General features: G+C 39.7%; 1 protein-coding gene across 1 annotated transcript; it reads left to right on the top strand.

Moving 5' to 3' along the window:
• Nucleotides 1-6,789: 6,789 nt before the first annotated feature.
• Nucleotides 6,790-9,371, top strand: mycbp (MYC binding protein). The gene is made up of 5 exons (XM_058753811.1): nt 6,790-6,941; nt 7,464-7,536; nt 7,614-7,662; nt 8,972-9,098; nt 9,184-9,371. The coding sequence occupies exons 1-5, from the start codon at nt 6,915-6,917 to the stop codon at nt 9,223-9,225; spliced, it is 318 nt and encodes a 105-aa protein (XP_058609794.1). The 5' UTR covers nt 6,790-6,914; the 3' UTR covers nt 9,226-9,371.
• Nucleotides 9,372-14,876: the final 5,505 nt, after the last annotated feature.

The raw sequence follows: 14,876 nt of genomic DNA, 5'->3' as shown, positions 1-14,876 counted from the left end.
GCCAAGTCAAAGCTGATTTTCACGAGTTAAGCCAAGTCACAGCTTCTCTTCGTGAGTCAAGCCAAGTTGCAGCTGATCTTCACGAGTCAAGACAAGTCAAAGCTGATCTTCACAAGCTAAGTCAAGTCACCGTTGATCGTCACGAATCAAGCCAAGTCAAAGCTGATCTTCAAGAACCAAGTCAAGTCACAGTTGATGTCAGAGAGTCAAGCCATGTCCCAGTTGGTCGTCATCAACCGAGTCACGTCTCAGCTGATCATCCAGAGTCCCTTCACGTCTCAGCTGATCTCCTAAAGTCAAGTCACATCACGGCTGTTCGTCCAGAGTCGTCACAGCACGTCACGGCTGTTCGTCCAGAGTCGTCACAGCACGTCACGGCTGTTCGTCCAGAGTCGTCACAGCACGTCACGGCTGTTCGTCCAGAGTCGTCACAGCACGTCACGGCTGTTCGTCCAGAGTCGTCACAGCACGTCACGGCTGTTCGTCCAGAGTCGTCACAGCACGTCACGGCTGTTCGTCCAGAGTCGTCACAGCACGTCACGGCTGTTCGTCCAGAGTCGTCACGGCTGTTCGTCCAGAGTCATAGCAGCACGTCACAGCTGCTCGTCCAGAATCACTTCACGTCTCAGCTGCTCATCCAGAGTCACAGCGTCACGTCTCCGCTGACCTTCCAGAGTCCCAGCGTCACGTCTCCACTGACCTTCCAGAGTCGGGTCACGTCTCAGCTGCTCGTCCAGAGTCCCAGCGTCACGTCTCCGCTGACCTTCCAGAGTCGGGTCACGTCTCCGCTGCTCGTCCAGAGTCCCAGCGTCACATCTCCGCTGACCTTCCAGAGTCCCAGCGTCACGTCTCCCCCAGCGTCACGTCTCCGCTGACCTTCCAGAGTCCCAGCGTCACGTCTCCGCTGACCTTCCAGAGTCCCAGCGTCACGTCTCCGCTGACCTTCCAGAGTCCCAGCGTCACGTCTCCCCCAGCGTCACGTCTCCGCTGACCTTCCAGAGTCGGGTCACGTCTCCGCTGACCTTCCAGAGTCGGGTCACGTCCGGGCTGACACACTCAGATCATCAAGGTCAGTCTTTCATTATTCCAGTCTGATATCCAGTCTGAGGGATTCACCGCTGGTGTCTGCACGCACAGCTGGTATCCCCAAACCCACTCACTCTAGCCCTCCTGTTCCTGAACTGTCCCCTGTCTGAAGTGCTTCCCATGATGGGGATCGCTTTGTTGTGTTTGGGCGGCGTACACCACCGCAGCACTGTCTGAGGTGGTGGCACATGCTGCAGAACCTCCAGAAGCAGCAGGGCTCACCTCAGCCCCTTGTATGGTGGTGGCACTCAGTAATATACTCTCAACCTGTTGTGTTGCGGTCGAAAAGACCATTACTAAACTCTCCTTGTGTCCTGAGTTTATTGCTGTAGAACCTCCAGAGGTGTCAGCGGTATCCGTCAATGAGCTCTCGTTCTGTCCTGTCACGGCTATGGAGGCCGTCAATGAACTCTCGTTCTGTCCTGTCACGGCTATGGAGGCCGTCAATGAACTCTCATTCTGTCCTGTCTCTACCTCGGTTCCAGACCACTCCGCTTCCACATGGACCTGGCCCTCCATCCCTCCCCCTGTTCCGCCTCCGCACCACCTCCCTCCTGGATTATAGACTGTTTGGAGCGTCTGGAAGCCGCTCTTTGGGGGGGGGGCTCTGTCACGAATCTGGTCTGCACTTCCGTTCTTTCACCACCAGAGGTCACTCGCTCACCACATTGACTTTCACACCACACATCACTATGGACTCCAACTCCCATCACCCATTACTGATCACAGCTGTCACCAATCACTCACTGCACTAATCACACGCACACCTGATCCCACGCACACACTAAATCACACACTCTATTTAAACCCTGGACTTTCTCTCCCTCGTCGCCAAGTATTGTATGCATTATCGCTGCCCTACAGAGCCCCGTTAGTTTTCCTAGTATTGCCTTGCCTCGCCTAGCCCTGCCTTTGTTCGGATTGTGTTTTCCCCTGCCTGGACTATCGCTAACATTTTGGTTTACCTCTCCTGTCTCGCCCCTTTGGATACTGTTCACCGATCGTTGACCCACGCCTTGTCTCTGTTTACTCTTTGTCTCGCCCATGTTATACCTGTTTGCCATTGTTTGACCCTGCCTGTTATGACCACGTCTCTGCTCAAAAGTCTGCAGATGGATCCGCACGTCTCACGTCTTGTCAGCCCCGTAACAAAGTCAGGTTATTCTACAATATATTTCTGAACCACCGACTGTAAAATAATATCTATTACAAAGCAAAATGGAAGGATGTATTATATATTTATTGATTTTTTTTTCTAAATCTTTTGACAGTGTTCTGCATAATCTTTTATATTTCACTCTCATTAAGAATGGCATTGGTGGAAAAGTTTTTAGTGTGTTGAGATCTATGTATTCTAAACTTAAATCGTGTGTGAAAGGAACTAATGGTCTAACAGAGCATTTTGGCTGCACCATTGGTGTAAGACAGGGCTGCAAATAAGTATTCAAATTGGAAGTAGAAGTCCAGACCTTGTTGATGATATGGCTAATATAGCAGATACAATTGGAGGGTTACAGAAACAGATTTAACAGCTGGAAAAATTTTGTAATCTTTATGGTATGAGAGTGAATTTGAGTAAAACGAAAATTATGGTTTTTAGAAGAGGGGGCCCTCTAAATAAAGATGAAAAATGGTATTTTGCTGGTGAACAGATTAAAGTGGTTAATTGTTACAAATATCTGGGTATGTGGTTTATACCAAAATTGTCATGGTGGAAAACCCGACAACTTTTAGCAAGGCTTTCCTTGCTAAGGTTTGTTCGTAAAGATAAAATCAGCTGCAATCAATCCTTGTATTTGTTTGATCGCATGGTTGCACCTAAACTTTATTATGGATCTGAGATATGGGGTTTTAAACTAGTGGAGTGTATTGAAAATGTTCAGGTATCTTTTTGTAAAAAAACTCCTGTGTATCAGTTCAAGTGTGAGCAATGTAGCTGTCTTCGGTGATCTGGGTAGATTTATATTGTCCATTTCTTATATGAAAAGATGTATCATGTATTGGATAAAACTAGTGTCTATGTCTAATCATCATTATCCAAGAAAATGTTATAATATGCTTTTTCAGTTAGATGAAGTAGGTAGAAAAACATGGGTTACTTGTATTAGAGTTCTGCTGTACTTTTATGGTTTTTCTAGTGCCTGGGAGGCTCAAAGTGTAGGTGATATACGAACATTTACAGCTATTCTTAACCAACGACTGAAAGAAAAAGCACATGAGGCATGGCATACATCAGTTTTGGAAAATAATAAGTTAAATATATATATTAAAAATGCAAGTCTTCTTTGATACAAGAGAGCTACATTGTACACAGCGTCTGTGTATAACATACAACTGGTATGATCACTGTTCCTTTATAGATGTTCAAGTCATCATCTTGCTATAGAAACAGGCAGATGGAGTAATACACCAATGGCAGAGAGAATCTGTAGTTATTGTAAGTTAACATCAAATATTTCTGTGATAGAAGATGAGAAGCATTTTTTGTATGATTGCTCCTTGTATGAGGATTTGTGTAAGAAATACTTTGGTGATCTTGTTCTTGTTGGTGATGTTTGTATTGATGTGTCAAGTGTTTGTGATTTGGGGTATGCATGGAGATTGGCATTGTATACAGTCGTGGTCAGAATCATTGGCACCCTTGGTAAATATGATCAAAGAAGGCTCTGAAAATAAACCTGCATTATTAATCTTTTTGATCTTTTATTTTTAAAAAATTCACAAAAATATAACCTTTCATTGAACTAAAACCAATTGAAAATGGGGGGAAATCTCATTATGAAATGTTTTTTTTTCAAATACGTGTTGGACACAATTATTGGCACCCCTAGAAATTCTTATGAGTAAAATATCTCTGAAGTATATTCCCATTCATATTCACAATTTTGAGCACTCCAGGGTGATTATGAACATGAAATTATCCAGCCATGGCTTCCTGTTTCACAGAAATATAAATAGGAGGGAAAACAAAGCCCCCGGTGAGCAGGAGAGTTTGAGCGGCTAAAGACTCTCCAAGGATCACAGCTGGAGAATTGCAGAAAATAGTTGAGTCTCGGGGTCAGAAAACCTTAAAACAAATTGTCAAACAGCCCCTACATCACCACATGTTGTTTGGGAGGGTTTCAAGAACAATTCTCCTCACTCATCCAAAAACACACTCCAGCATATTCAGTTATCAGACACGACTGGAACTTCAGATGGGACTGGCTTCTATGGTCAGATGAAACTAAAACATGAGCTTTTTAGCAGCAAACACTCAAGATGGGTTTGGTGAACACAGGGATAAAAAGTACCCCATGTGTACAATGAAATATACTGCTGTATTTGTGATGTTGTGGCCTATATTTCTGCTGGAGGTCCTGGACATCTTGTTTAGACACATGGCATCATGGATTCTATCAAATACCAACAGATAAAAAATCAATACGTGACTGACTCTGTTAGAAATCTTATAATGGGCCATGTTTGGATCTTCCAACCGTACAATAATCCAAACACAAACCTCAAAAACAACACAAAAATGGGTCACTGAGAACAAAACCAAGCTTCTGCTGGCCATTCCAGTCCTCTGACCTGAACCCTGCAGAACATGAGTGACCTGAAGAGAAGAAGCTGTGAATCTAAAGGGTCTGGAGTGATTCTGGATGAAGGAATGGTCTCTGATCTCTTGTCAGGTGTCTCTAACCTCATCAGGCATTATAGGAGAACATTTAGAGCTGTTAAACTGACAAACGGAGGTTTCAAAAAGTATTGAATAAAAGGGTGCCGTTAATTGTGGCCAATGTGTATTAGAGCAAAAAACATTTTTTTCCTAATGATATTTCCCCCCATTTTAAATTCTTATCCAATGAAAGGTTAGATTTTTGTGATTTTTTTTTTAAATAAAAGAACAAAAGGATTAACAATGCAGATTAATTTTCACAGCCTTCTTTGATCATATTTACCAAGGGTGCCGATAATTCTGACTACTACTGTTTACTACTGTATATCATGGAATGAAGAAAATATTATCTGCCATGTCATTATGATTTTGTGGAACTATGGGCCGAAAGGTCATGTAATCCTTGGAATAAATTTGAAACTGAAACTGAATATATTGTAAGAAATATATAAACATGAATTATAAAGGGGTAACGTAAAATTGAGTTTAATGCCTCTAATCTTCAATTGTTCTCGTGGCCGCACAGAATCCCATAATGCTGTGAAAAAGTGAAAATGCATGCGCTACAGTAACAAGGCTTCCTTCTTGTAAAACGACTTACAGTCGACATGGAAATATACAGTTAACCATTGTAAAACATTGTTCGGTCCATAATCCATTGCGAACTGCAGCAACAACTCGTAAAATGTTAATAATAATAATAATAATTTTGTCAAATTTACCATAATAAATTATGGCAATTTTGTCTGTCTCATCCTTTTTCTGAAGTTACTGTAGTCAGCCAGGTCCAGATCAGATGGAGGACCTGAACTTAATAGAGATGCCCATTCTTTCTAAAAAAAAAACAAAAAACAAAGAAACAAAGCAGCAAATGCAGTGGACATGTTACGCTTTACCACATCATTGAATCATTCTAAAACACTGAAAAAAGGGTGAAATGACAAAATTATATATTTTATAATTAGAATTTATAAGAATATTATAAATAAGAATACTGATATTGATTTTTATGACTTGTATTTGTGGCTGATGTAATGCAAGCTTACTTGGGGACATGGCAGTTTAGCCTACTTGCACTAAAATCAGAGTAATTACATCTAATGAATTAATTTTGGGCACCATGTATTGTGTTCTATGTCAGATGAGCATTTAGAAACATGCATTAGCCCATTTTTGCACAAAATATATGTCATGGGGACTCAAATGTCACCTAATGAAATATACTGAAATGATAAAATAAAATGTATAAAACAGAGGCGTTTTATAAAGGGTTGGGAGAGATAAGGGGCTAATGTTGTATGATCTCTGTAATGTAATATCAGTCTTTAAATGCAAGATATTTAAAGTGTACCTGAAGTATATTTTGATTGTACACTTTAGCACAATCAAATATACTTCAGTATTTCTTTAGTTGGACTTCAGCACAATTTATTAATTCCTTAAGTACAAAATTAGTTGTTCCAATTTAGCAGACTGTACTTTTGGAATACTAAACTGGTATAATTAAAATTGCAGGGCATTTTTATTATGCACATAAATATATAAATGTATTTGTAGATGCTTAGCACAAAATAAACGTATTTCAAATACATTTTAGTATGTTTTTTCCACTAGGGCCGTCCCCATACGTTGGATACTGAGCCTCACTAACCACATCTTTGATGCTTTATCTGACATTAAATGAATTTATTTGTTTACATTATATGTGGATAAATGACAAACTAGAGATGCACGATTCTGGATAAATGGAGAATGACAATTTTTTTTTTTTTTTTTTTTAATAGATATCACGATTCTCCCACCATGATTCTGGAAAAAATAGACAACTAAACAAAATAGCATGCACTTTTCTAGAGGTTCTGACAAAATGCAATTTGCAACTTAAATACAAACTTAACAATAATACCAATTTAAAAATACGTATTTAAAAAAAAGATAAGAAATATTCTCTTTGTTTACTTGCATTTCATGTGACCGTGCATTGAAACCCGGCATCAGGCACAAACACAAGCACAGACTCGCAGGCCTTCAGTAAACGAGCGCAGCTGTTCGCTTCAATCTGACGCCGAGGTCCCTTTAAGCGTTGCCATGGCGACAGTGTTTGTGTTCCGGTTCTGCTCGGCGCATGCGCGCGGGAGAGTCGCTCGGCTAAGCAAACATTTCACGAATGTCGTTCGCAATGGCGCATTACAGAGTGAGTAAACAAACAAACAAACTGCTAAAAGTCGAGATGTCGCGTTACTGCCGGACTCTGACACGCTGTTGTTGACGAGTCTGTCTCTGTGTTGAATAAAGCGCCGTGAAGAATAAATGAGATGCGTTTAGCTTTTAAAAGCCTTTTTAAATCGTGTATCTTGAATGGACGCGGTGTTAATGTGTCTGAATCCGCTCGAACTTCGCTTTTCTTCGTGATGTCTGAGTGTTGAATCGGTTTGTATGAAGTCTCAGGTTCACACAGGTGTAGAGAATCACATTAACTAGCAGAGCATCCGCTAACTAACACACAACCGACTGTGTTCATCTTCAACAAATTATTCTTTTATCTTTTTCTCCTCACATTCATGACACTTGGTGCATTGTTATCTAATGAAATGACCTTCAGACTGTTTTCAGTGTGATTTAGTGGTCTTTCGTGAGCATCATGTCATTAACAGCAGGTTAAAGACTAACATTATCTCAGGTAACGCTTCTGTTCTTCTTCTTCTTCGATGCACAGGTGTCCGACTCCAAGCGAGAGCAGTTCAGGAGATATCTGGAGAAGGCTGGCGTTCTCGAAAGCCTCACCAACGGTAAGAACATCAGATCAATCCACCGAATGAATGAAGTGTGATCTTCTGTGTGGCTGACCTCTTCTTCTGCTTCTCAGTCCTGGTGGCTCTGTACGAGGAAACCGAGAAACCCAGCAATGCCTTGGAGTATCCTTTACTGCTGCTCTCCGAAGCCCAAACCAGTCATCGATTACTCGCATAATGCCCTTCTTTCTGTAAAGAAACGTCGCGCTTGTCCGTATGATGCAGTGAATATGAAGCTTTTATAAAGAAGTATCACGCAATGATCGCGTGTGTTCTCGGGGAACACGGTAGGGCTCGGTGAAATGTCTTTTTATTTATTTTTTTAACTAAAATCCTTCCCTTGGTTCATGAGACTATTAGCGCAGCAGTTCATCCGACTGGCCTGCGAAAACACACAAGTTGCATGAAATCAAGGTGAAAAACAACACTTTCATCCACTTTCTTCTCTGAGCTTGATCAAGATGCTGAAACATTGTTTTAAATTCAGTTTGGACGACAGCAAGTGAATCCCACTCTGAAACTGGTTTAATGTGTGTATAACTGGCCTATATATATATTTATAATAAGCCAATATGTTATGACATTAATTTGATGTAAACTGAACGTCAGTCAAGTTTTTGACGTCGGTTTGATTTGTATATTTGACCTCAATGTTTGATGTATTTTTAGCATCTGTTGTCCACTGGGTTGTTTATCACATCGGCTGTCCGTCTGAGTTCTGCTCCAGAGATGTTCAACTTAGTGAAGAAAGTACAACACTTTTATTTTTTTGGATTTCCTAAGTTGCGAATTTAACTCTTTGTCATGGCTCTTAGATGCTGCTGTTTGAGAACGCAGTCGTGTAAGACCGTTATACAGAAATACTTTGACAGAGTTTGCTCGAGCGTTTCAGAATGATCATAACATTCACAGCTGGTTAGTCAGGTTTTGCTGTCCCATAACGCAAAGTCACATGACTTTTGAACGCTCATCCAGAATTTTATTCGCAAAATGTGTTTCCATCTCCCATTATTCACATTAATCCTTTTCCGCACAAGTCAAAAACCACCTCAGGCGAGCGTAAAAACCTTGTGAATTAAGAGATTTCTTTTTGAAATCTGGTGTTTCTGATAAATAATGCATTACATTTCAGTTTGTTTTTCACCAAATCCTGACACACACACACACACACACACGAACGCTTGGAATATACGACACGTGTCACATGGGCTCATACTGTGGTACTTCTGCGTCTTTACCAAACTTTATCCTGATGATTCTTTAAACTTATGCTTTGTGGTCTGAAAAAGGAAAGGGCGGCAGTAAATGACTGATTTTCATGTTTGGGTGAACTAACCCTCAAAGGCCCGGTTTCACAGAAGGGGCTTAGTTTAAGCCAGGACTAGGCCTTAACTAGCCCAGGTTAAACAGTCTTAACTAACCCACCCGTCAGCTTCATCAAGCATCAGCTGGGCGTGGGACCCGAGGCAGAAGATGCTGAGAGTCTGCGGCTGGAACTGAACACTTTACAGCAGAAATATGATCAGCTGATGGAGGAGAACAAAGAGCTGAGGAGCAAGGTGAGATGTTACCCACACACAGTGTTCACAGCGGGTTTAACCGCAGCGCTTCACTCAGACGGGTGTGTGTTTGTGTGCATTACAGCTGCTGCAGTACGAGCCGGCGCAGGACGGCGGAACAGAATAACTCCTCAACACTTCACACATCTCTTCACATCAGTAGAAGTCTTTGAGTTAGTTCGTTTTGTAATAAATGTATGAGGTGAATTTTTTTTTGTTTGTTTTTCAGCCAAATTGTGCCTGATATTTAATAAAAGCATTTTTTGCACTGTTCCTAATTGACTCCTGATGTTTAGAGATTTATAAAACTACAAGCTGTAGTTATGTTTAACATAAGTTGGACACATGCAGACCACGCTAAAACAAGACTTTAATTTAGGCCGTGGTGCTTTAATATAAAATATTGGGGCTTTTTTATTATTACAGGGTTTCCTCGGGTCCTTGAAAGTTTGTGAATCTGATTAAAAACTTTCAAGGCCCCTGGAAAGTTTTTGAAAATAAACAAACATGGACACAGGTCCTTGAAAATACCATATTATTCCCTCCGGTCCGCTAATGTGTTATTTCGCCAACACTTTATGCATACTAGCTTGCTTGATTTACGTTGCACATGTATGCGTTTCGTTAAGTGTTTCCCACGTGAGGTACTTTGTGTTGTTTGTTGCCATGACGTTCACACGCACACGAAACTACTAAGACGGTACCTAAGAAGATTACAAAGAATGGCTTGCCGGAGATCCAAAGGATGTAATGTTGAATTGCTTTGCTTGTTAAAATAATGAAAAGCCATGAGGCAAGAAAAACTTAAAAGCATATTCATATATCTTAAAACCTCTGGTTACATGAGCCTCTTTTCAATAAAATCCATGCAAAAGTTAATATCAGATCATTTTAGAATACAGTATAGTATGTACCAAATATTCAATTTTATTCAAAACAGAAATACAACAAATATCAGATTTCTGTCATATGGACAAAAATAAATGAAAAAAAAAGAATCTTTTTTGCATAGTTGTGTTTGACACATGAAAACTGTAACAATATATCTTACAAGGTGACGCGATGTAACCTTTGCTCTCGCTTGAAATGTGTCCCCACATTAAGTCCTTGAATTTGAGGGTATTGGATCTGGAAAGTCCTTGAAAGGTCCTTGAATTTGAAGTTAACCAAGGTGTGGGAACCCTGTATTAAAAAATGCACGGCAAGTTTCTTAGATGTAAGCTATCACAGTAGTCACATTGTTTAAGGGCTTCTGTCCCTTGTTTTAAAAATAATATCTAATTCACCCAAGACTACTCAAGCAAGAATCAGTTATAAGTAAATCATTAATGCAGGTTTAACAGTTATATTTTACATACACTGCTGTTCAAAAGTTTGGGATCAGAAAGATTTTTAATGCTGATTAATGTTGATTTTTCTGCTCATCAGGGCTGTAATTATTTGATCAAAAATACAGAAAAAAACAATATTGTGAAATCTTATTGCAATTTCTAATATTGGTTTCCTATTTTAATATACGGTACTTTAAAATAGAATTTATTTCTGTGATGCGCAGCTGTATTTTCAGCATCATTACTCCAGTCTTCAGTGTCACATGATCTTCAGAAATCATTCTAATATTCTAATTTATGAGCGTTGAAATGGTTGTGCTGCTTCATATTGTTTTTTGGAACGTGATACTTTTTTCTTTGATTCTTTGATCAATACAAAGTTAAAAAGAGCAGCATTTGTTCAAAATAAAAATATTTCTAACAATATAAGTATTTACTATGACATTTATTCATTTAACACATCCCTCCTGAATAAGTGTCAATTTATTTATTTTTTTAAAATAAATAAATAAAAAATGTAGTGACCCCAAACATTTGAATAGCATTGTATATTGTAACACAAATTTTTTTTTTTAAATAAATGCTGTACTTTTTAACTTTGTATTAATCAGAGAATCCCAAAAAAAATATCACAGGTCCCAAAAAAAATATGAAGCAGCACAACGGTTCCCAACATTGATTATAAATCAGCATATTAGAATGATTTCTGAAGATCATGTGACACTGAAGACTGGAGTAATGATGCTGAAAATACAGCTGCGTCACAGAAATAAATGATTTTAAATGATGAAGTATATTAAAATAGAAACCTGTTATTTTAAATTGCAATAATATTTCACAAAATAACATTTTTTTTGATCAAATAGATACAGCCCTGATGAGCAGAAGAAACTTCTGTAAAAAACATTAAAAATCTTACTGATCCCAAACTTTTGAGCGGCAGTGTAAGTGCTTAAAGTGCATGACACACTTTTCTGTTCTTTTTGGAAACGCAAAATAAAATGTTGCAAGGAATTGATCAAATTAATTGTCAGTTGGCTGACATCTCAAGATGTCCATCATAAGAAGATGAATTAGCACTGGATTGTGGGAAATAATCCTCATCTTTGCCTTAATACACATACACTGAACAAAATTATAAACGCAACACTTTTGTTTTTGCCCCCATTTTTCATGAGCTGAACTCAAAGATCTAAGACTTCTTCTATGTACACAAAAGGCCTATTTCTCTCAAATATTGTTCACAAATCTGTCTAAATCTGTGTTAGTGAGCACTGCTCCTTTGCCGAGATACTCCATCCACCTCACAGGTGTGGAATATCAAGATGCTGATTAGACAGCATGATTATTGCACAGGTGTGCCTTAGACTGGCCACAATAAAAGGCACCTCTAAAATGTGCAGTTTTATCACACAGCGCAATGCCACAGATGTCACAGGTTTTGAGAGAGCGTGTAATTGGCATGCTGAGTGCAGGAATGTCCACCAGAGCTGTTGCCGTGAATTGAATGTTCATTTCTCTACCATAAGCCGTCTCCAAAGGCGTTTCAGAGAATTTGGCAGTACATCCAACCGGCCTCACGACCGCAGACCACGTGTAACCACACCAGCCCAGGACCTCCACATCCAGCATCTTCACCTCCAGGATCGTCTGAGACCAGCCACCCGGACAGCTGCTGCAACAGTCGGTTTGCATAACCAAAGAATTTCTGCACAAACTGCCAGAAACCGTCTCAGGGAAGCTCATCTGCATACTCGTCGTCCTCATCGGGGTCTCGACCTGACTGCAGTTCGTCTTCGTAACCGACTCGAGTGGGCAAATGCTCACATTCAATGGCGTCTGGCACTTTGGAGAGGTGTTCTCTTCACGGATGAGTCCCGGTTTTCACTGTACAGGGCAGATGGCAGACAGCGTGTATGGCGTCGTGTGGGTGAGCGGTTTGCTGATGTCAACGTTGTGGATCGAGTGGCCCATGGTGACGGTGGGGTTATGGTATGGGCAGGCGTATGTTATGGACAACGAACACAGGTGCATTTTATTGATGGCATTTTGAATGCACAGAGATACCGTGACGAGATCCTGAGGCCCATTGTTGTGCCGTTCATCCACGACCATCACCTCATGTTGCAGCATGATAATGCACGGCCCCATGTTGCAAGGATCTGTACACAATTCCTGGAAGCTGAAAACATCCCAGTTCTTGCATGGCCAGCATACTCACCGGACATGTCTCCCATTGAGCATGTTTGGGATGCTCCGGATCTGCGTATACGACAGCGTGCTCCAGTTCCTGCCAATATCCAGCAACTCCGCACAGCCATTGAAGAGGAGTGGACCAACACTTCACAGGCCACAATCAACAACCTGATCAACTCTATGTGAAGGAGATGTGTTGCACTGTGTGAGACAAATGGTGGTCACACCAGATACTGACTGGTTTTCAGACACCCCCCCCCCCCCCCGGACCCCCCCAATACAGTAAAACTGCACATTTTAGAGTGGCCTTTTATTGTGGCCAGCCTCAGGCACACCTGTGCAATAATCATGCTGTCTAATCAGCATCTTGATATGCCACACCTGTGAGGTGGATGGAGTATCTCAGTGAAGGAGAAGTGCTCACTAACACAGATTTAGACAGATTTGTGAACAATATTTAAGAGAAATAGGCCTTTTGTGTACATAGAAGAAGTCTTAGATCTTTGAGTTCAGCTCATGAAAAATGGGGGCAAAAACAAAAGTGTTGCGTTTATAATTTTGTTCAGTGTAGATAAGTGTGTAGGTTTGTATAGAATCACAGAATCTGCAAGATAGATTTTTTTTTGTTGTTAAATATATTTTATCTCTGCATAAATTCTGCAAGGTTATATGAACTTGTATGACAGATAGCATGTATGTATTTGGTGCTCTGACTGTATAATATAATGTAATATGCATTGCTGACTGAATACCAGCGACACCAGCATTGATCTTACTGATCGTCTCACAGCTGTCAGAGTATATATATATATCATTAAAACATCACATCATGAAGAGCTTTTAATTCTATAGATAAATAAAAAATGATCTTTAAAATGAGATTTCTTTACCATCAGAGGCCACTATACACATCAATATAGACACTAAGATATGTCTGTCAATTATAGACGGTTTCATCTTTAAACATCTATGAATATGAAACCCATTAACATGCAGCCACGACTCCTCATTCTAAACGTTGAATATTTAGACAGTCCAGGCTGAAAATAAAGCTTCAAGTCTCGTCTTCAGCCAAAAATGATCATTCTGTCATCATTAACATGTCATTCCAAACATGTATGACTTACTGTATACAAAGTAAGACATTTTGAAGAATGTGGGTAACCAAAGAGTTGATATACTATGTGCTATGAGAACATTAAAGGTTTGTAGTGATGCTGGCTAAAAACAGTCACGACAATGTAAACTGCATGAAAAGGGTAAATTGGAAAATGCCAATAAATAATTACAAGCTTGTTAATTCAGCACTTAACTTGCAGTTATTAAATAGCCTATGGTGTTTTGTCTGAATGTATTTATTATAAATGTTACTCTTATTACTTATTAAATATTGGGGAATACTTCACTTTTATACAAAATGTTTTTGTAGTTTCAAGTTTATTATTATTATTATTATTTTTTTTTTTTTTACAAATTTCATAGTTTATTATTTAGTTTAAAATCCATGTAAGATAAGCATGGTAAAGAGGACTTTACTTTGTGTGATGTTCATTATAATTAAAAGTAAAATGTTAATCCAGTAAGAGCATGATTAAAGATAAATATCAGTGTCTTATATAAATTAGGTGTTTACTGTTTACAAATATTAAAGTTCTTAAAGGGATAGTTCACCCAAAAATTTAAATTGTCATGATTTACTCACCATCATGTCATTTCAAACCTGAAAGAATTTCTTTCTTCTGTGGAACATAAGAGAAGATAATTTGAGAAATTCAAGAAATTTGTGTCCATACAGTAGAAATCAAGGGTAACCCAAATGGTTTGGCAGCATTCTACAAAATATCTTTTGTGTTCCACAGAAGTCATGCAGGTTTGGAATCACATGAGAGTGAGGAAATGATGACAGAATTTATCAGCAGTAAATTTCTAGCTCAAAATCAATGCTTACTGTCAAGTGCATTTCTATGGGACAAAACTGCATTATTACGTTTTTGCATTTGCTGTGAATTTAGTAATATCTATCATTGTCCTCTTTTATTTATTCATTTACTTACTCCAACTGAAGCCTCTATAACCCAGCAAAACATTCACGGGGAACTCATGGGCTGCATTTGTCCAGGGCTGAATTTTAACCCCAGTCCTGCCCTGGTTGGAACGACATGAGGGCGAGAAAATGATGACAGAATGACCATTTTTGGCTGAACCATCCCTTTGATCAAGACTGATTTCTGTGGGAGAGGCACACAGAGCC

Source organism: Onychostoma macrolepis, chromosome 19 (assembly GCF_012432095.1).
Source record: "Onychostoma macrolepis isolate SWU-2019 chromosome 19, ASM1243209v1, whole genome shotgun sequence".
Lineage (NCBI taxonomy): Eukaryota > Metazoa > Chordata > Actinopteri > Cypriniformes > Cyprinidae > Onychostoma > Onychostoma macrolepis.
Note: the sequence above shows the minus strand (reverse complement) of the source record. Positions and strands in the feature narration are given on the sequence as shown.